Source organism: Chenopodium album, chromosome 5, assembly GCF_948465745.1.
Source record: "Chenopodium album chromosome 5, dcCheAlbu1.1, whole genome shotgun sequence".
NCBI lineage: Eukaryota > Viridiplantae > Streptophyta > Magnoliopsida > Caryophyllales > Amaranthaceae > Chenopodium > Chenopodium album.
The window spans coordinates 67,310,050-67,337,273 of NC_137838.1; the positions used below are offsets into that span (position 1 = coordinate 67,310,050).

A 27,224-nucleotide genomic window follows, 5' to 3' on the forward strand; every position below is an offset into this window, starting at 1 on the left:
GCGCCGTAGTTTGTACCTGTGTTTTTTATTTTGACTGTATAGAACTTTGCCTAATTGACTCATTTATTAGACCTATTTGTATATACATATTATTATCTTTATTATGACTATATTTATCTTGCATTTATTTTTCATTTTTATGTGCATATTTGTGTGTGCAAAAAATTGTGATACAAAGATTAATTTTACGCAAAATTTCCGTCATTTTTATTATTCATGGAGGGTATCCGACTTTCTCCTCCCAAAAGAAAAAATGAAAAATAAATTGGACTTGCAACAAACTTAAAAATAAATTAAGTCTGAATAAAATCCAAAAAGAAAAATTGAAATTAATATCTGAATTAATTTGTAAGGGTATTTGTAGAAGGGATAAAATCGTAAAGCCATTGTACGAGTTCGAATCTTAGCCAGAAAAATGCGGCTTTGAATAGCTCACTGATAAAACACATCAGCGCCACATGGCGCCATGCGTTTTGCGTTGGCGCAAGGCGTTGCTGCTGGCGTTTGGCGCCAGACTCTGTCGTCAGGCGACAGACTCGTCGTTTGGCGCTGACAAGCGCTGACTCCGAATCCTTTCCGGATTGAACCTGTATCGATGTTTTGTATAAATAGCCCCCTAATCTGCCGAATTTCTTCATAATTTCAGCAGATTAATCATAGTCTTAGCTTCTTTGAAAAAAAATAATCATGTCTTTAGTTACTAAGAGTTTTGCCAACTTCACTTGTGAATGGTGTCGGTCTTTAATTTCTAAAGAGAGAAAAGAACTTGACTTTTTTCACATGGGAGGTATCTATGGTATTAAGGGGGTAGATCTTGATATAGACTTTATTCATACCGCCTTAGAATATTGGGACACAGATACTCATTGTTTTAGACTAGGGTGTGATGAAATTAGCCTTTTACCGAAAGAATTTGGTGCTATCTTAGGCTTCCCTTCATTAGATCTTGCGGTAATCCCTAGAATAAATGAATATTATTATAAATATTTTGAGAGCTTCTTTAATTTAAGAGACAAAGATCTAACAAATATTGTAGATGGTAGTGTAGTTAATTTGAAAGCATTTGCACGCCATTACTTTGATGGACCTTATTCTGAATCTTTTCATGTTTATAGAAGAAGGGCTTTTCTCTTTTGCATGCTTAACCAATATCTTCTCACTAGTGGTAGAACTAATGAGGGCCAAGCAATTATATCAACTGTTTTGGAGCAAATTGAATATGGGAGAGATCCAATGCCATTAATTGTTGGAGAGACTATGCTTAGTCTTGATGAATTGAAGAGAAATCCAAAAGCACCTTTTCGGGGCTCTCCAATTTTATTACTGGTATAAAAATAATATTTTTAATTACAGAAATCAAAAACATATTTTTGTATAGTAATATTAATTTATTTGATTGAATTTTTTTTTTGCAGATATGGCTAATGGAGAGACTAGATTAATTAGTCCTCCTGACAATGTTGAAAAATACACTCCAAATTGCTTTGTGAGGCGAAAGAAACGCTTCTCTAAGATGGGGTGCCGTAGACACCCAAATGTGTCTCCCCAAAACCAAACCCAGTGATGAATACCTTTCATGTCATTTGATTCGAATAAGGCGAAAGTGTGAAAAGTCTAGTGATGAGGATGTTTTTATTAAAATATCTCTTCTTTCTGTTTTTGAAAATATTCCTTTTCTTACCTTATTTACGAAAACATGCATTCCAGTTTATTTTGGTCCATGATAAGGGTCCAATAATATTGTAGTTGGAAAGGCCTTAAAAAGACTTTTCCAACGATATATTATAAGCCCAATTCCGATGAATAATGAGGAAGTTATGACCAAAATACTAAATTGGGCCCGGTTTGGTTTTTATATGCGGCCCAATGATCTAGAGGAGGGCCTATTATTAATTGTCATTCCTAAAGCTATTAGGATTGATTATAGTCTTCTAGAATACTCTAGAAGGTTCTTTTAAATCCTAATGGAGTTAGGATTGATAATTATGTTTTAAAGAGTTTGAAATTGAATAAAACTACTCTTTTTTAGAATCCTTGTTTTGTACGAAGTGGAATATATTCAGATTTTATTTTCATGCCTCATAATATTTATCCAAATTTTATATGGTTGGATAGATCTTGAAATTATCTTTCCTATGATATATTATAATATTAAATCCGAGCTATAACGAAAAAGATATGAATGAGATATGAAACTCTATCCAAAACTGATACCCTTCCACTATTTCGGTAATATCTTTTTATCTACAATTTTAATCTGATTCCAATTGGGTTGGAAAGTATACTTCAAGAGCTTTCCAACGACATATTATATGACTTATTTGGACTTCCGGATCAAAAGATATGATAAAAACAAAAACGCATGAAACTGATTATTAGCGCCTGGCACTAAGGCTTGGCGCCTGGCGCTAATGACCAGCGTTTGGCGCTAATCGAGTTTTATTCTTATTGAAACTCTGATTTTTTTTTATCCATCCGACTGATTTTCTCTATAAATAGCCTCTTAAAATTCTGTTTTCAATCATCGATTCTCATCAATCCTTCTCATCAGCTTTCACTAACTCTCATCAAGAAATTCTTGATTATTCTCTCTCTTTTCTAAACTAGCCTTTTCTCAAATACCAAATTCCGCACTCACAAGCACTAGATACACCTAGCCAAGTTCGAAGTTGCCTTCGCCCTAGACGTGAAAGGTTTGATATTTCTGAGGGTTTGGTCCCAAATCTCTCTTTCAATTATTTAATTTAATTCTTTGATATTATTATTTTCCTTGAAGTTACTAACGTGTGTATTTTGTTATTAGAAAGTGGTACGAGGCATCCAAGTTAGTGCTTTAATTGATTTATTGATTTTATGATATAGAAATCATGTCTAGATTGTTATTTTGATTCCTAGTATCATGTTAGGATGTTTTATTGATTCCTAGTATCATGTTTAGGATGTTCCTAGTATCATGTTAGGATGCTTTCTTTAGTATGATATTTAGGGTGATTTGCTTATATCAATCATGATTTCTGCGATGCCTTTTATTCTCTTCCTAATATTCATAACAGTATCATGTTAGGGTTAAAGCTTTGATTTTTATTGTTTAGTGACATGCTAGGGTTTGTTTTTAATCTTGTTTGTATCATGCCTAGGATCTTGCTATTGCTATTATTATGCTTTAACATGATTATGTTAATTATGATTATAATTGTTATAATGAATATGATGATTATTATTATGTTGCTTGATTATATTCACTAGTAGAAAAAAAGCATTAGGCACCCCCCATATGGCACCGGTTCAGCCTAAACCGGTGCCAAAAACCGGTCTAGAATTGGGCGGCTTTTTACCAAAAGAGAAAAGGCACCGGTTCAGCCTGAACCGGTGCCAAAAATCAAAAGGGCACCGGTTTGAACCGGTGCCAATTGAACCGCTCCTTAATTTAAAGAAAACCGCTTAAACTTAAAAAAAAAAAAAAAAAAAAAAAAAAAAAAAAAATCGGCCATATTAATACTAAACCCTATTATTCTCGCCGCTTCTCCCCTCCTCTTCTTTCCTACTCTTTCTCTCTCCTCTTCTCATCTCCTCCTTCGCCCTTTCTCCTCCTTCGCCCTTTCTCATCAGTCTTTCTCATCTCCTCCTTCGCCCTTTCTCTCCTCCTTCGCCCTCATTAGTCTTTCTCATCTCCTCCTTCGCCCTTTCTCATCTCCTCCTTCCCTTTCTTCATTCTCCCAAAGCTACCACCACGAAGACCACCACGGCGAGCACATGCAACACCTCCACGGAGAGCACCAAGAACACGTCTCCTCCTCCCTCAATTTCTGGGTTTTTGTTTTCTGATTTTGATTTTTGATTTTTGAATTTTGAATTTTGTTTTTCGATTTTGATTTTCGATTTTTTCTGGGTTTTTTCGATATCAATTTCAATTTTTTTTTCGTTTTTGTTTTATTTTAATTGATTTCTGGGTTTTTGATTTGTTCGTTTTTGTTTTTATTTTTATGATTTCTAGGTTTTTTTCTGGGTTTTTTTCATTTTTTTTTCTGGGATTTTGTTTTTATTTTTTCGATTTAGTTTTTTGATTTTGATTTTTGTTTTTCTTTTTTTTCGATTTCGATTTTTGTGTTTCAATTTTTACTTTCGTTGTCTTATTTTGATTTTGATTTTCGATTTTTTCTGGGTTTTTTCGATTTCAATTTTTTTTGTTTTTGTTTTTATTTTAATTGATTTCTGGGTTTTTTTATTGTTCGATTTTGTTTTTATTTTTATGATTTCTGGGTTTTTTTTTCATTTTTTCTGGGATTTTGTTTTTATTTTTTCGATTTTGTTTTGATTTTTTGATTTCTGGGTTTTTTTCGATTTTGTTTCTAATTTAATCGATTTTTATTCGATTTTTTTTTCTGGGTTTTTTTTATTTTTTTCGCAGCTTGTTTTGATTTTTTGATTTCTGGGTTTTTTTCGATTTTTTATGTTTTAATTGGCGCAGGTATACATAATCCAAGAATCAAGAATCAAGAATATGGGGATTTTTAGATTGTGATGTTGTAATTTTTTTTTTTTTTGATTTATATTGTATTTTTTTTATTTATTTATATGTTGTAATTTTTTTTGATTTATTAGTAATTTTTTTTATTGATCTATGTTGTAAAATTTTATTGATTATATATTAAACAGAATCGTTTATATTGATTGTGATGTTTGATTTATATTTTGTGTTTTTATTTAATTTAGTTTATTTATTTTTAAAGCAAAAAAAAAAAAAAATTTGATTTTTGGGGTTTTTGGCACCGGTTAACCGGTGCCAAAAACTTTGAAAAAAAATTTAGTGGCCCTTTTTGGCACCGGTTAACCGGTGCCTATTCCACCCTATGGCACCGGTTTTGAACCGGTGCCAAAAACTTGGTTTTTGGCACCCCTCACATAGGCAGCGGTTCAAACCGGTGCCTTAGACCGGGTTTGAACCGCTGCCAAATGCCTTTTTTCACCTAGTGATTTATTGTTATTTCTTGATCACACCTTTTATGCATGTTTAAAGGGAATTGGTATTTGTAATCACGCTTCATAAGATAATTAATAATCTTGTTAAGGGTTAATTTGATTATAATTCAAGTGAGCGCCAATAATAGATTTATCTGTGCATTAATATTCAACCAACATAGATAAACAGGTTTAGGGTTAAACCTATTGATTGCATGTTAGTCAGAAAGCGCACATGAATACGATCAGAATAAAGTAGAGGCCTATTATTAGGGCAGGTTCAACCTCTTTTAGGTTGGATTTGTACCTTCATCTCCGAACTACCAGTCATGGTTCCAGACCTATTGGAGTTGACGATCTCCTGGATCGTTAAGGGGTGTAACCTTCACCCTGTGAACGGTTTACAAGTTCCTAAAACTTGTTGGCGATTCTTTTGCTCTATCTTCTTTCCCTTTAAACACCACCGTACTTTAGTGTATGATCACAGTGGGGTTCAAGCTAGGGGTAATGCTTGAAATATTCTCTACAGGCGCCATGAATGGAAAAAAGTCTTTGCCTCTTGCAACTTTGCTATCAAGTGGGTCATCCCTTGGTGGAAAATAGAGAAGATGGTTGGTGTCAACAAACAACCTTTCTGTCATCTTCCAAGCTTAACCAAGATGACTTTTTATTATCCCTACAGGGTAAAAAGACAGTACGGCCTACTTCAAACAATTCCTTTTTGGGATCTTCGTCGTCCCTATGAATTCCCTATTTCACAAGAAGTAGAGAAATTTGATGCATATTGGAGCGCTAGACCTTTATGCAAAGTTACGGATAATACTAGTATTTCCATAGAGGGAGATTTGGGGGTGTTACAATATTTCTCTATTAATACCTGGCATATCTTCATATTACCAAGCAAATACATCGATAAATTCTTTAAGTAGATCAATTAAATCGGTTCTTTCTTATTCATTATGTGTTAATCTGATTTTAACTTCTCTTTTAATGGTTGAATCATTTGAGATATCAACCGTCTTAGTTTCCTCGATAATCGGTGTTTTCTTTTCAAGTGTTTACATTTCTTTAATAATTTCTTTGTCATTTTCATTGTTAGTTAAGCAATGCTCGTCATCTTGGGTTAAAGAAAAACACGAGGAGTAAGCAGAGGAAGACATATTATTGAATTCGAAAATCATTACATCAAAAAGGGAAATGTCCTCGGGGACTTGATTACTAACTATCCTAGGAGTAGAAATAGAAGAAGGAGTGGGTTCTATAACTAAGGACTTGGATGAATCTATAGGAAAGGACTTTGACTCTAACGACTCTTCGAACATCGGTCCTTGCCCTGTCGTTATAGAGATTTTTCTTCTACTTGGAGTAGTCACCTTGACTGTCTTGCGCCACCCTTGTACTGATCCTTCTGCTGGAGTGATGAGCTTTGAAGGGTCAAAGTTCTCGCTTTGTAGGACCGTTTGGATGAGCGAGGAGTTATCCTCTATGTATCTCGGCTCATCTTTTTCTTGCCCAAATAATAATCCCATGACATTAAAGTCAAAGCATGGGGGTGCTTTCTCCTTGTGGATAGGAGTTGGGATTTCATCTAGAAAGTAGCAATCTAAGAAAATTTTGAATCGCGGTTGCCTTATGCCATTTACAACAAAAGGTTCGGGAAATTCATAGCATGGATAATCCTCTCCTTTTTTTTTATGAATTGTCCATTGAGAGTAAGAGGATACTGATCCATTGGGATTGCTTTGTTTTGGATGCGAGCGTTCCTACGCACCTTAGACCTTTCCTGGGCTCGCTTAAGATATTCCCGAGTCGGTTCAAAACCAAGTCCGAAAGTATCTAATGTAGGGAGGCCAGATAATTCCAGCTGTTTTGCTATTCCCTTTTTCTTTCCTAGAGTCATTCCAGGAAAATTCCCTTGTTTTTTAAGAATAGCGTTTACCGTCATATTGGAGTGGGGGTCATGACAGAGAGGGGTTCTTTCATCCTCCTCGATTAAGGAGACCTCTTGATTAAAACCCCACAAGTCTTCATCGTCTTCATCATGCTCCACATTAATGATTGGATTTTCCACAGCTTTAATCCTCATGGGTGAAGCATCGATTGTGATAGGGATTCCTCCAACTATGGCTTTTACCTGTTGGTGGAAAGATGAAGGGACGACCTTTAGGTCATGAAGCCAAGGGCGTCCCAACAATAAGTTGAATGAAGCCTTAATATCTACCACTTGAAAGGTAGTAGCATGTTCTATTGCTCCCGCCGTTATATTCATAGTAATCTTACCAAGAGCTTGGCGACGAGTGTTGTTATAAGCTCTTATTCCTTGTGTTGACGGGGCTAAGTCTTCATCCCTTATGCCTAACATCCTCGCAGCTCTGAGTGGACAAACATTAATTATCGATCCATTGTCTACAAGAGTCATTGGGACGTTCATTCTCTTGCAAACTACTGTGAGGTTTAGTGACTTATAATGCTTGTCACCTTCTAGAGGTAAATCTCTGTCAGAAAAGGTGATCAAGTTGATAGGACTAGGGAGATCACTCGTAAGGAAGTTAGCCAACCCCTCAGGAGTGGTGTCAGAATCTATCCCTATCTTATCCAAGGCATTCATCACTGCCAACCTATGTTCTCGAGATGTAGCTAGAAGCTTCCATACATTCATCTCGACCTTAGTCTTTTTGAATTGCTTGACAATATCATTATCTTCTATGATAGGTATGGGAACTTGTTGCGTAGTTGACATAGGTTGTGTAGAGATGGGACGTTGTGTTCTCCCAGATCTTGTGAGGACGTCTATCGGTGAATCCTCTTCATCCCAAAAGTCACGTACTGAATACGATACCGAAAGTGGAGGTCTTTCCATGTCTTTAAGGTAGACGTCTTCTTCATCGCTGTCCCAAACCCCATTGATGCTAATGTCTTCTTCTTGTGGGATTTGAACTAGCTTCTTATCATCAATCATTCTCTGAATTAAATCTTTAAATTTAAAACAGCTTTCAATAGTATGTCCCCCTGATTGATGGTATGGACAATAGAACCTATCTGTCTTCTTTAGCGATTCAAATGGTCTCGGTTCGAGAGGTTTGACCTTACCACTCGGAGAGCATTTGGAACATTTTAGCATATGAAGTCCTAATCTGAGTATAGAGTTTATTACTGTTCTTGGGTCCGTCAATTACTTGTAGAGAGAATGTTTTCTTCTTTGTGGGTGGAATTTTATCATACTTTTTCTGAAGCTCCTCCGCTTGTTTCTTTGCAAATTCAAGAGCCTCACGTAGTAAATCTGTTCCCTCCCACATGGACCATATAAGCATTCGTATGTCTTCCTTGCTTGCTGGTTCTGGAAAGTCATCCATGACATCGAAAAAGACCTCCTCCTTTTCTTCGATAGCATGAATTTCTTCAATAGGTTTGATGAGAGATGAGGGATCAACCTTGTTTTCCTCATTAGAGATGGCAAAGGAATAAGCGAAAGGTGCGTTGTCAATGCTTAGCTTCTTACGGGCAGGGGCAATGGTAATTTATTGTTATCAATTAAATCTTGTATAGGTTCCTTAAGCTTCCAACAATTTTCAGTGAGATGGCCCCTACCTTGGTGATATTTGCAGTGTGCATTGGGGTTCCAATTAGTTGTCCTCTTTTCAACTGGTGGGTCCCTAAATGGTTCCAAATGCGGTGTCATAACTCATACCAATAGGAGTAAAGTTCCTCCTAAATGGTTTCTTTTGTCCTTGGTTGTTCATAGCAAGGACTTCACTCAAATTAAAGGTGCTAACATTGTTTGAGTGGGTGGTTTTGGAAGAAGAAGGATTGTTGTTCTTCTCGCCTTTCCAGCCACTGTTGGAGTTATTGGTAGCAGATTTTAGCTTAGCAAGGTCGTCTTTAATGTTAATTCCAATGTCATAGACGACCTTGAAGGTATGTAGATTATTTTGATATTTCAGATGCTTGGAGTACTTCTCTTGAAGGTTCTTGATGAACAACCTCACAGATTCTTTCTTGCTTGGTACTTCAATCATCCTGGCAGAGTTTTCTCTCCATTTGTTGAAGAAAGAAGTGAAACCTTCATTCTCTTTCTGCTTGAGTATTTCAAGTTCCATATAATCAGTTTTGACTTGAATATTGCACTTGTACCTATCAATGAAAGCGTTTACTATTGTCTCCCAAGTAGAGGTTCTCTCTTTATCAAGGGAGAAGAACCATTTTTGGCAAACGGTTTCAAGAGATAGAGAAAATAAAGAAGGAAATACTTTTTTATCAATATCCTTAATAATCATTATTGTTTCAAAAGCTCTTAAATGAAAATAAGGGTTGTCAATTGCCTTGAATTTTGGGATGTCGTTGGCATTGAACTTCTGCGGAAGAAGCTCCTTGTCCACTAAGACCCCTTGTGAACTAATGTCTTGAAACTTGTAGTCACTAGATAGCTTGCTCAAGCTTTCTTGCATGAGGTCCATCTGTTGTTGCTTCACAGGATCATTAATTTGAAGGGTTAAAGTCTTCAACACTTCAGTTATGTCAGTCAATTGATTCCTGAGTTCATTGACTTCTTCCTAAGTTGCCATTATCTTCTTAGCTTTCCTTTTTTGAGCGATTGGTTTGTCAAAAATTTGTACTTGAATGAAAAGGTTGTCTTTGATCAAACGCCCTTCTTTTCTTGACCACGCGCTGTAAATTAAACCATTTTTTTTACTGACTTGACTCAAATTGACTTTGACTTTACGGGTTTATAAAGAAAAATAAAAAAGCAAAAATAGGGTGTATATTTTTGGGATCAAGTATAGGGTTCAAACAAGTGGTTTAATTGGAGGATTAATATCCGACTTACCCCCCTATAAAAAATGACGGAAAACACGCGCATACAAGACTCTCTTAGACATGGTCAAAGTGTATATAGATATTAGTGTGTGCTTTATATTGTTAGTGCAAGTGACATGCTTTGACTCTTGTGTAAGACCATGGGACTTAGTGTCTAGACTCAATTAAGGACTTAACAAGGTATTATTATTAACAAAATAATCGAATTGATTAGCAAATTGTTTAATTAGACACATAGTGATGACTCGAGCAACATACCGAACTGTCACCAAAGCAACAGGACTGTCGCCGCACTTTGCAGTGTAGCGCCAGACGACAGAGCTGTCGCCAACACAGTGTGGCGTTGCAGTCTAAATCGCGGAGCCATTGCTGGAACGTTGATCTAGGACTGCTTTCGGTATTATTACTCTACAGGGCATACCTAAAGTCGTACTAAGTCAATTCTAATTAAATTATTAGACTTTAATTACTCAAATTAATTAATTAGGCAAAGTCCTTTTAGTCATTAATCAGTTTATTTAATCTTAAGCATAAGTCAAACAAATGGTTAGGAAAAACACATAGAGTATGCACAACAAATAATGCACAATTAGTCAAGTAGGCACAATATGATGCAATGAGTTCGCAACCTAACCATGGCTCTAGTTCTCTAAAGTTCGGGATATGGGTTAGTCAAAGAGGGTCCATGGTTAATTGTCCGAATGCACCGCGCGGAAGCCTTACCTTTTGAAGGGTTGGCGTAAGTGGATGGGACACTGCGAGTTAAAAACCCGCTTCCATGGTTTAGTGAATTCAACATTCTCGGATGTACCCTTTGTTGCATAGAGCGTTCAATCAGGTAGATGGGGCATGAATTCCTAGAGGGTTATGTCCATATGTAGAACACATATGGGTTTCAGAAAAGTGAGAAAAACTCAATCAGGTAGTAAGATCGAGTAAATAGTGCTAAAAACTGGTCAAAATTAGAACGCATATTTCTGGCTCGGTATTGGAAGAACTTGGCGCCAACGAACAAAGGTCGTCGCCGCAATTTGGCTCTGGTGCCTGGCGACAGGAGTGTCGCCTGGTGCCAGAGTCAAATCCTTGGCGACAGACTCTGTTTTCTGACGCTAGTTCCTACATGCCTCAGCAGCTTTCTGTGCTCAATAAAATTTTCCAGTTTTTCGCAGCATTATTTTGATCCTAGTTGTGAAAGATATTCCTCAAATTTCCTACGTGTAAAAATCCGATGTTTTAACTCATTACGGATGGTCTTTCCAATGAGATCTTTTTTATGCATATGACAATAATGTTAATCAAAATTACGCACATGAAATACTTAGAACTTTTCGAGTCTCATCCACTCATTCTAAATCATTGCCAAAATAAATTTTAGGAATTAAAATAGAAATCCACCCCAAGTGGAGTCGCCAAAAACTGTAGGGAATATTTCAAGCATTACCCCAAACTTGAACCCCACTGTGATCATACACTAAAGTACGGTGGCGTTCAAAGGGAAAGAAGATAGAGCAAAAGAGTGGCCAACAATTTTTAGGAACTTGTAAACCATTCACGAGGTGAAGGTTACACCCCTTAACGATCCAAGAGATCGTTAACTCCAATAGGTCTGGAACCATGACTGGTAGTTTGGGGATGAAGGTACAAATCCAACCTAAAAGAGATTGAACCTGCCCTAATAATAGGCCTCTATTTTATTCTGATCGTATTCATGTGCGCTTTCTGACTAACATGCAATCATTAGGTTAACCCTAAACCTGTTTATCTATGTTGGTTGAATATTAATGCACAAACAAAACTATTATTGGCGATCACTTGAATTAAAATATTAACCCTAAACAAGATTATTAATCATCTTATTACGCGTGATTACAAGTAACAATTCCCTTTAAACATGCATAAAAGGTGTGATCAAGCAATAACAATAATATATCTCAAGCAACAAAATAAATTAAAACAATTATAAAAATAATCATAATCGTAATAATCACAATCATAAATTATAATTATCATCATAAAATAATCATGTTAAAGCATAATAGCAGGATCCTAGACATGATACTAACAAGATTAATAACAAACCCTAGCATGTCACTAAGCAATAAAAATCAAAGCTTTAACCCTAACATGATACTAACATAAATATTAGGAAAGAAAATCGAAGGCATCATAGAAATCATAATTGACATATTTGATATTAGAAATTATAGTTATTACCCTAAACATGATACTAGGAAGATCAAAACATCCTAACATGATACTAGGAATCAAAATAATAATCTAGACATGATTTCTAAATCAATAAATTAGTAAATCAATTAAAGCACTTACTTGGATGCCTCGTATCTCTTTCTAATAACAAAATACACGCGTTAGTAACTTCAAGGAAAATAATAAACAGTTAAATTAAATAATTGAAAAAGAGATTTGAGACCAAACCCTCAGAAATTAAAACCTTTCACGTCTAGGGCGAAGGCAACTTCGAATTTGGCTAGGTGTTTCTAGATCTTGTGAATGCGGAATTTTGTATGCAAAAGGCTAGTTTAGAAAAGAGAGAGAGAGAGTAATCAAAAGATTCTTGATGAGAGTTGGTGATAGAGAGAATTGATGATTAAAAACGGAGATTTTAGGAGGCTATTTATAGAGAAAATTAGCCGGATATGATAAAAAACGAATCAGAGTTTCGAAAAGAATAAAACACGACCGCAACGCCAAACACGCGTGTGTCGCCAGACGTTGGAAGGCAGTGCCAAACGTCAGGTCTAGCGCCAGACGCTGGAAATAAATTTTCACGCGTTTTCTTAATTTGATAAAATTTAGCCGTACGAGAGGGCAAAATCGTATTTTCCTTAAAAACACTTCTTTTATTCTGATTAAAACTCTTAAAAGTCAACTAAAGTCAATTTATCAATGCTAATTAAATTAGGAATAAAAAGAATCTTCTAGAAGAATCTAGAAGACTATAATCAATTCTAATCGCATTAGGAATGATAAATCAATACTAAGCCCTCCTCTAGATCATTGGGCCGCATATACATATCAAACCGGGCCCAGTTTAGTAATTTGGCCATAACTTCCTCATTATTCATCGGAATTGGGCTTATAATATATCGTTGGAAAGCTCTTTTTGAACCCGACCCAACTACACTATTATTGGACCCTTGCCATGGACCAAACCAAATTGGATTGGCTGTTTTCTTAAAATAGGTTTTCAAAAACAGAGAGAAAGAAAAGAAATAAAAAACTAACCACAACACTAGACTTTCCACACTTTCACTTCATTCGATTATGATTCGACGTGAAGGGTACTCATCACTAGGTTTGGTTTTGGGGAGACACAAATGGGTGTCTACAGTTAAGAACACACACAGCAACAAATCACCCAACACTGTCAGACAATCACAAAATAGCTAGACTGAAGTGGGTACTAAGCTGGGTGAACCGTGTTACATCATTAGGGGACCCTACTTTCATTGACATGAAATACACAGTTCACATAGATGAGAATTGGTTCTTTTTGAACCTTGAAACCAGAAACTTACTGCCAAATGAAGAGAACCCATATAGAGCACAACAATCAAAGAGATTTAAACTCAAGGCAATGTTCATGGGTATGATATGCATGCCACTATATGATGTACACAAGAACATGTTGCATGATGGGAAGTATGGGTTATTCCCTTTTGTGAAATATGAAATGGCAAAGAAGAAAAGCAAAAACAGAGACAAAGGCACACTTGAAGCAAAAGCAGTCCAGTCAGTGAACAAAGATGCTATAAGGGAGATGTTACTTAATCATGTCATACCAATATTACATGAAAAGTGGCCCCTCCAACTACCAAAGAATGTCACAATACAGTGGGACAATACTAGGCCATATCAAGTGTCTAATGATTCAAAATTTCAAGGAGCATGTGAAGCATATGGGTTCAACATCCAGTTTGTGTATCAGCTAGCTCAAATTCCAGATTGAAATGTTTTAGACTTAGATCTATTCAGGATGATTCAATCCATTCAATATTAATCATTCCTTAAGAACCTTGATGAATTAATTGAAAGAATGGAAGAAGCTTGGGATGCTTTTGACCCCACTGTCAACAAGTACACATGGATAACCTTAAAGTCTTGCATGTTAGAAATATTGGAAAAGATGGGTGGGAACAACTTTGTCCCTCCACACATGAAAAAAAAGACACTTGGACAGTCTTGGGCTACTCCCTGATCTGTTAGAGGTGGACAAGGGACTTCTGAACACAGTGGTGCAGTATTTGAATACTATTGAAGTTCAAACAACAAACAATCATCAACAAGAGGCAAACATGGAAGTTGATGCAGATTAAGCACTAGGGACACAAGTAAGAAACTTTTGGGACACATAGACTGCCACACATAACCAAGTATCCCTAAACTTGTCTTTTGTTTTAGTTTATGCTTTGGTTATGTGTATTTTGGTAAATAGGAAGTCCACATTCATTGGCAGTCTTAGTACTACAGAAGTGTAGATCACAGTGAACTTTTGTGCGCAACAAACAACATTTTGAATGATGAAAAAAAAAAGAAACTTTTTGTATTTTTTCCATCATATAGGGTTTTAATTCAAATCAATGCATAGTTGATAGAGGGTTCCTCAACAACAACTTCAAATTGAAGTCACTAGAACTTTCACACATATATATCAACTACCAATCAGTTGAGTCCCTTCATCATATGGAACATAAAACTACTGATGCATTGTAAGTGGGGGGACTCATTGCATGGGAGGGTCTATTTAGGACTCATTTTATCTAAGTATGGGACTGAACAATCCCAGCACCAACATAATCCAACTAGGGACTTATTCATTCCAACAAAACAACTCAAGACAACAACAAAATCAAACCCAATAACCTAATCAAATCCAGCAACCTAGTCAAACACAAGATCATAATCAACCCAACATAACAACTCAATCCAGCAACCATAATCAAACCATAATCTAAAGCAAACCATCACAACATACCAAAGCCAACAGAACAAACCAAAGCACCAACATATTCAACCCAAAAAGATACAAAGCCAACAAAACATACCAAAGAATCAACATATTCAACTCAACAACATACCAAGGCAACAGAACAAATCCAAACAGCAACATATTCAACCCAACAACATAATCAAAGCCAGGGACTCAAATCAAGGCATGAGAACAAATCAAACCAACCACACCACAAACCAGCAACCAAAGTTATCAAAATCGGGATTCTACTTTGAATTGGTTAGTGGGGTAGAATCGAATCGTAAATGTAAAATTAGGCTTCAAAATGTAACAAATGACTACATACATAATTTTATAGCAATGAGAATGATAATAATATATATTGTTAAATTGTTAATAACATAATATTGACATACAAATATAAAATAATTTTTCAAGTAATTTCGCACGCGCATAACTCAAACAATACACTATAAACTATAAAGTCGGATTATTGGCACACATTCTTAACCATGAGAGTACACGACAGATGTTGTTAAATTATGAAAAAAAAATAATGTTGTTGACTCATAAAGTTGTTTTCCCTAGACCCATGCATAATAAAAAAAAAAATCCAATAATGATAGAAAACTAGTATCAAGTTAGTTCATTTAACGAGATAGCTAAAGAATGACAACTACAACAAACTCATGTTATATATAAAAGTGTTTTTTATATGCCCAAAGTTGAGTGCATGAGACTTATGAATACATTATTATGCCCAAAAAATTTAAATGGTTGGATAGAATCTTAAAAGTTATTTAAATTGATGTTTCATAAGCTTTATTATGATTTAAATTGAATAATATGTAAGTCATTGACTAAAGTTAGGTTCAACTATGACACCCTTACACTCTTTAGTCTATAACATAAAAAAGTATAAATGATATAGGTACGAAACCAATTCTATTAGAAATTATACTTCAAGAGCTTTCCAATGACATATTATAAGCCTAATTCCGACTTCGGGATCAAAAGTAATGGGTTTCGAAAAATCAGGTTTATTGCAGGAGTAGATTCGGTAGAATCGGTATAGAATCGTAGAATCGATACCGATTCCACCGATTCTACCGATTCTATGAGAGATTCTACAGCATAACGATTCTACCAGCGATTTACATCGTTAAGGTGGATTAGGATCGTACAATCGTACGATTCTACGATCCGAATCGCGATTTTAATAACATTGCCTGCAACATAGTGAAAAGGACAATAAGGAAGGGACTCGGGATTTAAGCCACAACCCAACATCAGTGGTTAATCAATGAACAAAATAACCAATATAATCAAATCAACCCACAAATCAACCAATTTCCAACAACATAAAAATTCCGAATAAACATAAACTAGGGTTTTAGAAATTACGCTGCCCAGTTAGATTGGGGGGATGTAGTATTGGGGGTAGTAGATCTGAAGGTATGCCATATAAACGTCATCAGGCTCCAGTCCCTTAGGAAGCCTAGATATGATGCGCTTCGTCCTAGAACTAGCCCCACCTTCGCTGCCACCAATCATGGGATGGGACTCAGGTGGCCTGAGGACCTCCTCAGTAGTAAGCTTGACGGACCTGGACTCCCCAAACTTAGATCCAGCACCAGGAACCACAACAGCAGGTCCCAGAGGAGCAGCAACAACAGGAGGGCTGCTTTTGGCAGGTGATTCTACCATATCTATAACCAGAATAGGCGGAGCAGCGACTTTAGACCCAGAGGCCTTCGGTGGCTTCTCTTCTTCATCATTCGAAATGTACTTAGCAAGTTTGGCACCACAGATCCTCCTTCTCGCAATTACAGATTTATGGCGCAAAGGTTTCCTAACTCCAGATCCTCTACGAGGAATGTACCTCGTAAAAGAAGTAACAGGGGATGAGCGTTTAGTGACGACAGTCATAATAGACAAGATCTGGGTTTTCATCATCAGAAGAGCCCATTTTTGGAGGTAGAAACAGAGACAGATAGGAGAAAACACGAGTATTGAAGAGAGAGAAAGAGGAAAACCAGAGAGAGAAATAGAGCGTTTGGAGAGAGAGAGAATATGAAGAGCTAGGGTTTCACGAGGGTGGGTTTTCTGGAAAACTCAAGAACCCCAATTTAATCCATTCAACCACCTTCAACTTCAATTGAATGTTGATTCAAGGAAGGTGTTGGGATTTAGGTAAATTTAAAATAATGGGTTAAATTCGGTGGGAATGGTTATAATATTTAAGTACAGTTAAATTTAACAAAATTAAATTAGGAGTAGTAATGTTGTGATTTTAAAAAAAAATAAGGGTAAAAGTGTCATTTAACAAGTAAAAAGTTACTTAAAAAGGAAAGAAAATAAGTTGTTGCGAGTACTGTGAAGCAACCAAAAAAGGAAGTTGTTGTGAGTAATGTAAAGTGGAGGTAGTATAATCTATTTACTAGGTTAGCACCCGTGCGATAGGTTTCATAGTAACTTATCTTTGGATTTTTGTTTTCACATTTTTTTTTTTACTTCAAAATGTTTATAAGTTCACTTTAATTATTGACCTCAATTATGCAAATAAATTTCCTCAAAAAAAAAAAAAATTATTATGCTAACAACACTTTTTAATCAATGTCAATTTTGTTGTTGTAAAAAAAAAAATAAAAAATAAAAAATAAAAAATAAAAAAACTATGCTTATAACTCCTAAAAAGACTCCAACAACCGAATATCAACATAAATTAGCAAAATACTAGATTCCTATTTTAAATTAATTACCTAAAAATAGTAATTATCTATTTAAAATTAATAAGCATTTTGTTTCAAAAAAAAAAAAAAGAAAGCAAAAAGCATTTGAGCGGGAAATCTTTTCATAAGATAGCGCCACGTATACAACTTTGGAAAAAGATGACATCAGCGGTTGCTACTTTAGTATAAGTCATAGATGCATAATTCGGACTGCACTAGAATACAAATTTGTATTTTTGCTTGTTAATAAAATAGAGTTAATAGTACAAGTAGGTACTCAACTCTTCAATTTTTCACCATTTAGGAACTCAATTTTTTTTGCTCACCTTTTAGGTACTCTAACTTATTTTTAGGCTTATTAACTCATCACTAACCATATCTAATTAAAAATATAATTTTGAAAGAAAACAATAACTAATTTTTCTATTGCAACAGTAAAAAAGTAGCCGTTATTAGGCTATTTAAAGAGGTCTGAACTAGGCAAAAAAATGCCATGAATACACCAATAACAAAGTAGCAGCAAAATAGAAACAATCCAGCTTTCTTAGCCTAAATTCATCATCAACGATTTTCCCAAAATTAAAAAAAAAATCTGAATAGCTGCTGCTTCATCAAGATCTTCCCCTCTCTACTGCAGTCCAGTGTCATCCAGGACAGGAACTTTTTTTTTTTTTTTTTCTGAAGAGAGCTGCAAGTTCAGAAAATCAGCCTCTCCTGCAAAGTGCAAAAACAGAAACATTCAAGCAAAAACAGAAATATTCAAGCATCCAGTGCAAAAATAGAAACATCAAGCATGTAATGCTGCCACTGCAACAGAAGGGTTGTGCATAGGATTTCAAGGACAATCAAGCATCCATTCATGAGGTTTAAAATTTGTGAGAACTGTTCTACAAATGCTACAGTGGATGCAATTACTTTGAATGGGTGGACATGCCTCACCCTAATGAATTGAGGAATGAAATGGTGTTGATGATTAACAATAAATTGAAGATGGAACAAGAAATGGTAAAGGGCCTATTCTAATAGACTGAAATCAGCTGAACTGAACTGAATTGAACTAAAGTGAAATGAATATTTTATAAGAGAAGGAAATTAGGAGCTAAACTGTACTGAACTAAAAATAAACGTATGAGAACAGACCCGAAGTTGAAGAAGAAGGTTCAACATCAAAGCTTTGTTATCAATTTTCTAATTTGTATTGTTGTTAGTTTGAGTGTGTGGGGTGTACCTTCATAGTCTTGTAATGGTTTAAGTTGTAGTAGTTGCTTCAGAATTAAGCTTACTTTTGTGTTGAGTTTGCTGCAACATTGAATATGTAATGAGTTAATTACTTTGATTGAATAAATAAACAGAAATTTAACTTTATATGAGCTTTACATACCCCTGATTGTCTTTGAAATCTATTTGGGTAGGTTTATACACCAATACCCCTGTTATGCGTAGGCACATATGCTTGAGATTCTTCGGTTGGGACTTGTTGCCTTCGTGTTGAGAAACTTCCTTTGTGCACCATAAACCCTAACTCGCAAAATAAGATCATCAATTGGCCAAAAAATTCGAAATTTACATCAAAATAACAACAAAAACAATGAGTAATGAAGGTTACCTCAAAAAAATGGCTGTGCTAATAGTCGTTTTCCCAAATTTGCCCAAATTAATGCTCGTGTTATTCACCAAATGTGCAACAATTTTCCAGATTTGGAAAGAATAAAGGGGCCGGGGAATAAAGGGAACAAAAGAATAAGAAAAGGGGAAAAAAAATTCTGACCCGCGCTTTTTTTATTCGGGTGGGCTCCACTTAGAGTTAACCCAAGGTACTAAATTGTTAACCAAGGGTACTCAATTCTTAGGGGAATTTAATTTTTTTTGCCGGAAATTGGTACTCGGTAACCAAATGGTGAAGAAAATAAATTCAGTACCTAAACGGTGAAAAATTATAGAATTGAGTACTCAAATTTGTGCTTAACACAATAAAATAAAAACATAAAAAAAAACCCTCAAACTTTCTACAGATTTCACAATAATAAGAAAATTTTGCCAACAAGTTCTGAATTTATTTATACAAGGTAAGAAACACACGCATTGCGTGTGTGTATGTGAAATATAGAAAATTAATTAGGCTATATTCTCATCTTTATTCTATAAAAACGATAAATATTTGTTGATATATAATATTAGTAAAAAAAATTATGAAATAAAATGTTGCTAAACTTATGGAATATTTTTTTTATTGTTTTAAAAAAATTAAAGCCTTCTATCAATTTGGCTTAAATTTGAACCTTTGACATCAATTCCTGTGTAAAAGTAAAAAAAATAATTAAGAGCAATTTCAATTATTATAGGGAGTGGGAGCAATTTTTTTTTTTTTTTTAAAAAAAAAAAAATTGATGAGTGAGAGCAGTTATGATGAGGTAGTTATTTTTAGTTTTTTTTATAAAAAATATTTTTTATTTTTTATTTTTTTTATTTTAATTGTGAATAAAAGAGGTAATATTGAAAATTGAGAAGGGCAATTTGGAAATAATGAAATTTATCACCCAAAAAGCCCTTTCTCTTTATATATTACTATAGATACTCCCTCGGTAGTCGGTACCTCCATTTACTTTTTGTTTCATCTTTGTTAAGTAATTCATTCTACTGTACTATACTTCGTATTAGTTTACAAATGCAAAACCAAACGACATTTTGACATCTTATTAACTTCCTCAATTAAAAAACTAAACACGGCGGCGACTACAAATCGCCGGTAAAAGAAAGCAGACGGAGGCGCGCATAACCAAAGTATGGTCCGGAGTTGAATAATGGCGATGTTAGCATTTCAACGAGCCACCAGATACATCCACATCCCTGCTACAGATGCACCTCGCCTTACCAGATTCTCTCTCCGTCCACCCAATTCTGTAAGCAATTTTTTTTAGTTAATTTCTCCTACTTCATTTTTATACTAAATCCGTTTCATATTATTTGCAACGATTTGATTTAAAACAGAGAGAAACATTGTCTAATTGTTGCAAATAGTATGTAATGGAGGTAGTACTTAAGTTTCTAATTTCAATTTTTTTGATATTTGTTCCAATTATTTGCTTAATTTGCTCCTTTTTTTTAGTTGAAATTTGAATTTACAATCTGTTTTCTTGTGTGGTCTTAAATTTAGTATGTACTGCCTCTTTGATCAGTGTTAAACTGGTACTAAATGGTGGTAAATGGTAATGACAATGGATTTGTACACAAGTTTGTATGAATCAATGCTGGTTTCCATGGTAATAACAATTCATCCCTTATTATCTCTGATTCTAAGCAAATTTTCGAATCATCAAGTACCATTTGGGGTTTGTAATGATGGACATTTATAAAGAAAAGCACAAGTACAGGGATGATATTGCATGACTTTAAACATTAGAATGATTTTTTGATTGCCAAATTAGACTTAAATTAATTCCCAAAACCCACTCCATCTTAATATAAGCTTAACATTTGAACTGTGATTGCGGCTGTAGTTGTCTATTTTTATGTATTACCCATTCTGTTTCTATATTACCTTATCAAATGTTTTTTAATGGTCAAAGTTGGTAAAATTTGATTGTATTTTTATTGCAAATATTGTATGAGGTATTGTTAGATCCGTCTCGATTCCCATTATTTTAAAATGTCAACTTCTTATATAGTTATATGTATAACTGCATAGCTATTAATATAATTTGTCAAAATCTTTTCTTGGAAACCGTGCTTAATGCTCAAGGTTGAATAGGTATGGAGGTAGTAGCTTTGAGTTTCTTTAACATTGCACTACTAAGAATGAAGATGGAATACCATTTGTGTCAGATTGAGTGGGATAAGGATGCTGCAGCTGTGATGTATGCTCTAGTCTAGCGGTAGTTTATTTCATTGGTGTCCTCTATTTTCTTCCTTGGTCAAGTTTAAGATAGGGAAGAGTACATGGTTCAGTCATTTGTCATTGGGACAATGTTTGTAAATATGAACAGACCATTTGTTTGCGCTCCATGTGTAATACCACTAATGTAGGAATTTGAGGTTCTTGCACTTATCTTTCATGTTGACAATTGATAGTGCTTGGGATATTCTTGGAGACCTCTTCGTGAGGGCATGAGGCCGTGTTCCCGGGAATTAAATGAGTTTATATCGATACTTGAGGTGGGTGGTTTGTTAGGAGCTTTATAGTTCGATCTCTTTTTGTGCTGTTTAATCTTATCTCTTCGGTATCAGACTTTTCCGTATTAATCTCATTGGAAGAGTGACATACCTCTTGAGGTGAATGTTTTTGTTTGGATGTTAGCATTTGGTAGGATTGATACTAATTGAATACATCAAAAGCAAAGGCTTGGTCAACAAGGTTGGATATCTCATCTATGGCTGCGTACTTGTGTAGAGTTGATACACTTAATAGTGTATGTTTTCTTTATTTTTAATTGGTGTGCTGTCCTGCATCAGAAATCTTGGGTCTTTCTCTTTACTATTTTGGATTGGTTGTGGATGCTGTGGGGGTTTGGAGAGGTCAAGAAGAAGAGGTTGGTGTGTTGTTGTTCTTTTTCTGACCATCTTGTGGAGTGTGTGGTTAGGGAGAATATTCTGTGCAACTTTAGGGAGCCACCTAATCTTGCAATTTTCTATGGGATTGGGTAATATATATTTAACATCCTTTGAGGCTAAGGGGGTCCGTGCTTTGAAGAAATCAACTGCAGATATTTATAAGAACTAGTTTAATCGTATATAAAGTACAGATAGATTCATTTTCTCAAAAAAATATATTATGTGCGCTGGATTGCGTATTGGTTCATTCACTCTTGAGATTACTATTTTGGCGGCGGCCGGGGGGGGGGGGGGGGGTGGAGATCTAGTTATATTAATTGTGTTGTTAAATCCCTTTTGATTAGTTAATTATGAGGACTAGAAATGGAATGGGTTAACAACCTTGCCAAGTTTTTAATTTTATCCTTTTTTTGGACTCCGGCAAAAGATTTGATCTCATTCACCGACTCACCCAATTTGTTACTCTTCATTTTTCCATCACCCTTTGCTATAAGGTAATGTAAAAGCTCAAGCCATCGCCAACATTATATTCCATTTCCCTTTTTCTTCTGGCTCTAGATTACCTGCATCATCACATATTCTAAACTGCTTAACAAGCAAAAACACAAGCGCCACAACCGCCCCGGGGGGGGGGGGGGGGGGGGGGGGGGTTGTGTGTGTGGATCCAAAAAGTTATATTTATGTTATATTGGTTCTGCAATTAATCTGTGATGTCAGTGAGTCATGGATCAAACCAAATTAGTGTAGGATGTGGCTCAAAACAAGGAGAGAACAGAAAAGAAATGCTAAAACTAGTTGTATCATCATGGCATTAACCCTGGCCAGTAACATGAAACTAAATCTTGAATCTGCTATCAGTTGTTAGTGGACTTAATTGATGTTTCTTCTGCTTGAGGTGGTGACATCTCAAAGTCAATGTATCCTAAGACCATTTGGGCGGTTCAACGTTTAGAAAAGTTGTAACTTTGCTTTGGTGGTGTGACACTTTACTTTTGCCAATTTGGATACTGTGCTCTTGTAATATGTCATGTTTGATTTTCTTATTCTTATTATTGCAGAAAAAGGCTCCCTTGAGCCTGGATTTATTTGGTATCTCTATTGTATACTTCTATAAGTTTTCACTACTATGTGCTTCTCCAATCATTTCCTCCAAATCTTCATCATTTATAATGGAAGCTATCCTACATATTTTCCAAATCTAGAATTTTTTGTTTTTCTTCAAATGACTGTCTTTAGACCTATCAGTTTGCCGTTTTGTGTATGTAGTAGCAATACAACACATGTGCACTGCAGTGATGAATCCTCATAAACTAGTGCAAGACTGGAAAGTTCAGTTACCTACTATTATTAGTTTATGCCTTGTCTCTCAAAGTCTCAATCCTTAATCTCCTATTCTCCTGTGAATGTACTTCCTCCATTCCACAAATATTGCTGTTGACATTGACACTCTCCTTTGACCATCCATTGTGATCTACCAGTTTATACTCTAGGAAAAATGTAGTCATGTGAGATTTTCTTAAATTCATCTCAATTTGTGCTTGCAAGATAACCAGAGTTTGATTCTTTGTTGAAATTCTATCTTTTTCAATTAGTGCTATTTGTTTACTAATTGAAAATACATTCAATCTATATATTTTTTTTAGTATGATTTTTACTTATTAGTAATTAAACATATTAATGATCTAAGTTTTTCGTTGAAAAGCCAAAACTCTACTTTGGGCAATATATGTGGAAAAAGAGGAAGTATATGGTTTTCTGTTTTATAAACCAGATTATCATTCTGTGTTAGGTTGATAGTGGGCATGTCAATATTCTTCTAAGATTTTTCCACCTTTGGCTAGTAAAGATTTGTGAGCTTTTTTCGCAATACTACCATTAGTACCATAGCTCGGTGTACAGAGCAGCTGTGTAGCTTTTGCTTGCAGTCAAGTTGCATTAACTGTTTGTATCCTAAATGTATGTGTTACAAATTATACAATGTTTATGCATAATATATTTGCAATCACATCTTATGCATATATTTGCAAGCACCTCTTACTATAGTAACTTGTAGAAATAGTATGCAGTTTGGGCATGATCTTGGAATGGTCACTGGATTTAGGGAAGTGGCGTTTTACAGGATTTATGCTATCCCTTGTGAGTTGTGACTCTGTGACGTGGATTGAAAATTTGGATAATTCAATGCTGGAAAAGAATAGGTAGTAACTGACATATCTATCTTGAAATTTAAAGTATGTTTTCCATTACTTGGTGGATGCTTCAAAATACGTGTTACATAGCGGCGTATTGTGAAGAGCAAGTTTGGAATCTTGTACTGAACAAATTTTACTTAATAATAATTATGTTAACCTAATCTGTCCATGGCAGTAATGCAAAGTAGTTGTTTATGTGCTGTGTCGGACATTTAAAAGGTTATTTGTGTCTTGAAAACTGCATATATCTTATACATAGCATGTTTACCTTTAAAATCATATCACAGTATAGCTTGGGAGCTTGATATTGAATGCTCTCTTTCAGGCGGAGGTGGAATTTGCTGATGGCCGTGCATTTAATTTATCAGCTGAGTTTCTGAGAGTATATAGCCCAGCTGCAGACAGCAAGATCCGTTCCATTGGTGGGGAAAAGGTAGAATGTGTGTTAATTTTTACTGTCCGTGGTTCCTTGGTAACCTTTTCAAATCCCAATTGCCATTGAGATTTATTGAGGTTTTATAGATGACTAAATTTATTGCTACACTGCTACTCCTTACTGAGACGCATTTGGGTATTTATTGGTCACTTGTACGCTTGGTACATTAAGTTTGTTCCTGGGATTCTGTCAGTTTTGCAAGCATGCATGACTAGAAAAAAAATATGATGGGTAGAAAATGAGCTTGCATTTTGAGTCATGGATGAGAAGTGACATTTTGAGTTTGGAGACAACTGATGGCAAAACTGGACTATTTCAATAGCCAAATGAACCCAACTAGAAGTCCTCATCAGTTACAAGTGAATTTTCTTTTTCTGTTCTCTTGCAGGTAATATTTGGTCGGCGTCATGTTGGGATCATGTCTGCAGAACCTGTAGGGAATTATGGGGTGAGGTATGTTTAGACATTTAATATCTCAAGCTGAAGTAGCATACTTTTTTGGCAAACAAAAGCCTATTTGTGAAGTCTTTATATTCATGCATGTTTTAAATGTGTTTATGCTGTTCAGGTTGCTCTTTGATGATTTGCATAAAACAGGGATATACACATGGAACTATTTCTACTACCTTGGCTCCAACAAATTTTCTCTCATGAGAAATTATATCAAAACGTTGAAGAAGCATAACCTAAGTCGAGATCCCAAAAGGAAATAGCTACTTGAAGGGCTCCATGCCTCCATGTACACTTTGTACCTGTATCGGCTGTATGACACAAGTTATATTAAACAATTTCGTTATAATTATCGTTAAAAAGTCAGTTATGGTAACCTAATTACCTTTTGATGTGGTTTGATGAAAGATCTGGCAAACACCTCAAAATAAGAAAAAGTTATACAGATAATTGAACTCTAGGTACGCCGCGCCTAATGCAATATACTACCTCCGGTCTAAATTACTCGCAATTTTGGGGTATTATTTGTGAGATATAAAATATTTTAAAGTTGCAAATAATTTGGACCGGAGGTAGTAGGTATCATAATTAACATTTATTAACCGTTTGTTAAGTTCGTTAGATTTGTTATTATATTAATAAATGTTTATATGCCTTGTTAAAAATAGTTCGTTATAAAAAAACCGTTATAATTTCCTATTAGCTTTTGTTGTACGTAATTTATAAACCTAACAGAAATTTTACCAAATGACCCTGAGTTATTTTTTTATTCACCATATTCTCATGAAAATTTTCAAATTCACCATATACACTTGAGTTTCACAAAATTGGCACCAAATGTCCTTAATGACTAACGGTAGTTAACTCCGTTAATCATTGATATTAATTATGTCACGTGGAGGCTTCTAATTGGTTCATTTTTAATATTATTTTATTTAACAAAAAAATAAAATAAAAAAGCCAAATCCCCAGCCAATCTCCCCACCGCACCACCACCCCCCACGCCAGCCTGGCCCCTTGCCCCCACCTCACCGGCGACCAATGTCCTCTTTTGCGCCGCTGACCACCCTCCCTCCCCTTATTCAATGGTGTCGCCGCCCCTCTCTTAGCCAGAACCACGTTCCCCCCCACCCTAAACCCCTCCTTCCACACTTGAAAAACACCTCTCTCCTCTCTCACCAGCGCCTAGCCCCCATCCCCTGCGCCGGCGACGCTAATTCCCTCACCCCCTACCATCTCCACCTACTTCCCCCCCCCCCCCTTAAACCACCATCTTCGACACCCTAAAACCCCAAAATCGAAATCCCCAAAAGTGAAACCTTAGATTTCGATTTAAGGGTTTTCAATTTTGGGGTTTTGGCGTGGTGGTTCAGGGGGTGGAAATGAGAGGGGAAGGGGCGGTTTGGGTTCGCCGGAGTGTGTGGGGAGGGATTCTTGGACGCCGACGGTAGAGAGTGGAGGGATTCTTGGACGCCAACGGTGGGGAGGGATTTGGGGTTTAGGATGCGCAAATAGGGGTGTCGGGGTCAAGGCTAGGGTCAAACTTGCCGGCGGGGTGTTGGGATCAAGATGGCGTCGGCACGGGGTCGTGTCAGATTCGGTGCTGGGCCGCTGACCGGAGGTTTGGTACGGTGGGAACAGGGTGTTGACTGGGGCTGGGTCATGGTGGGTGGTTGCTTTTTTTTTTTATTATTATTTTTAAATTTTTTTTATTGAATAATTAATTTACTAATTTAATAAGCAACCAATTAGAAGCCGCCACGTGGCATAATTAATCTTAATGACTAACGGAGTTAACTGCCGTTAGTCATCAAGGGCATTTGGTGACAATTTTGTAAAACTCAAGTGTATATATATGGTGAATTTGAAAATTTTCATGGGTATATGGGTAAATAAAAAAATAACTCAGGGACATTTGGTGAAATTTCCGTAAACCTAATATATTTTCATATTAAAAGTTTCACTAAGTTAGTTATGTAGATTGATAAAAAGTTGTTACAAATTAAACTTCGTGTATGCCTACAATGCATGGGCAAGATTTCATTAAAAAAAAAAAAATATATATATATATATATATATTGTAATTCGTTATGTTCGTTACAAGTATTGCTAAACAATTC

General features: G+C 35.6%; 1 protein-coding gene across 2 annotated transcripts; it reads left to right on the forward strand.

Moving 5' to 3' along the window:
- Positions 1–20,064: 20,064 nt before the first annotated feature.
- On the forward strand, positions 20,065–25,496 carry LOC145630885 (uncharacterized). 2 transcript variants are annotated; one of them, XM_081683012.1, is made up of 4 exons: positions 20,065–20,378; positions 24,544–24,651; positions 25,043–25,102; positions 25,223–25,351. In XM_081683012.1, the coding sequence occupies exons 1-4, from the start codon at positions 20,280–20,282 to the stop codon at positions 25,232–25,234; spliced, it is 279 nt and encodes a 92-aa protein (XP_081539138.1). In that variant the 5' UTR covers positions 20,065–20,279; the 3' UTR covers positions 25,235–25,351. The 2 variants fall into 2 exon arrangements, with proteins under 2 accessions (XP_081539138.1, XP_081539137.1); XM_081683011.1 differs by having other exon boundaries at positions 20,069–20,378; positions 25,043–25,107; positions 25,223–25,496.
- Positions 25,497–27,224: the final 1,728 nt, after the last annotated feature.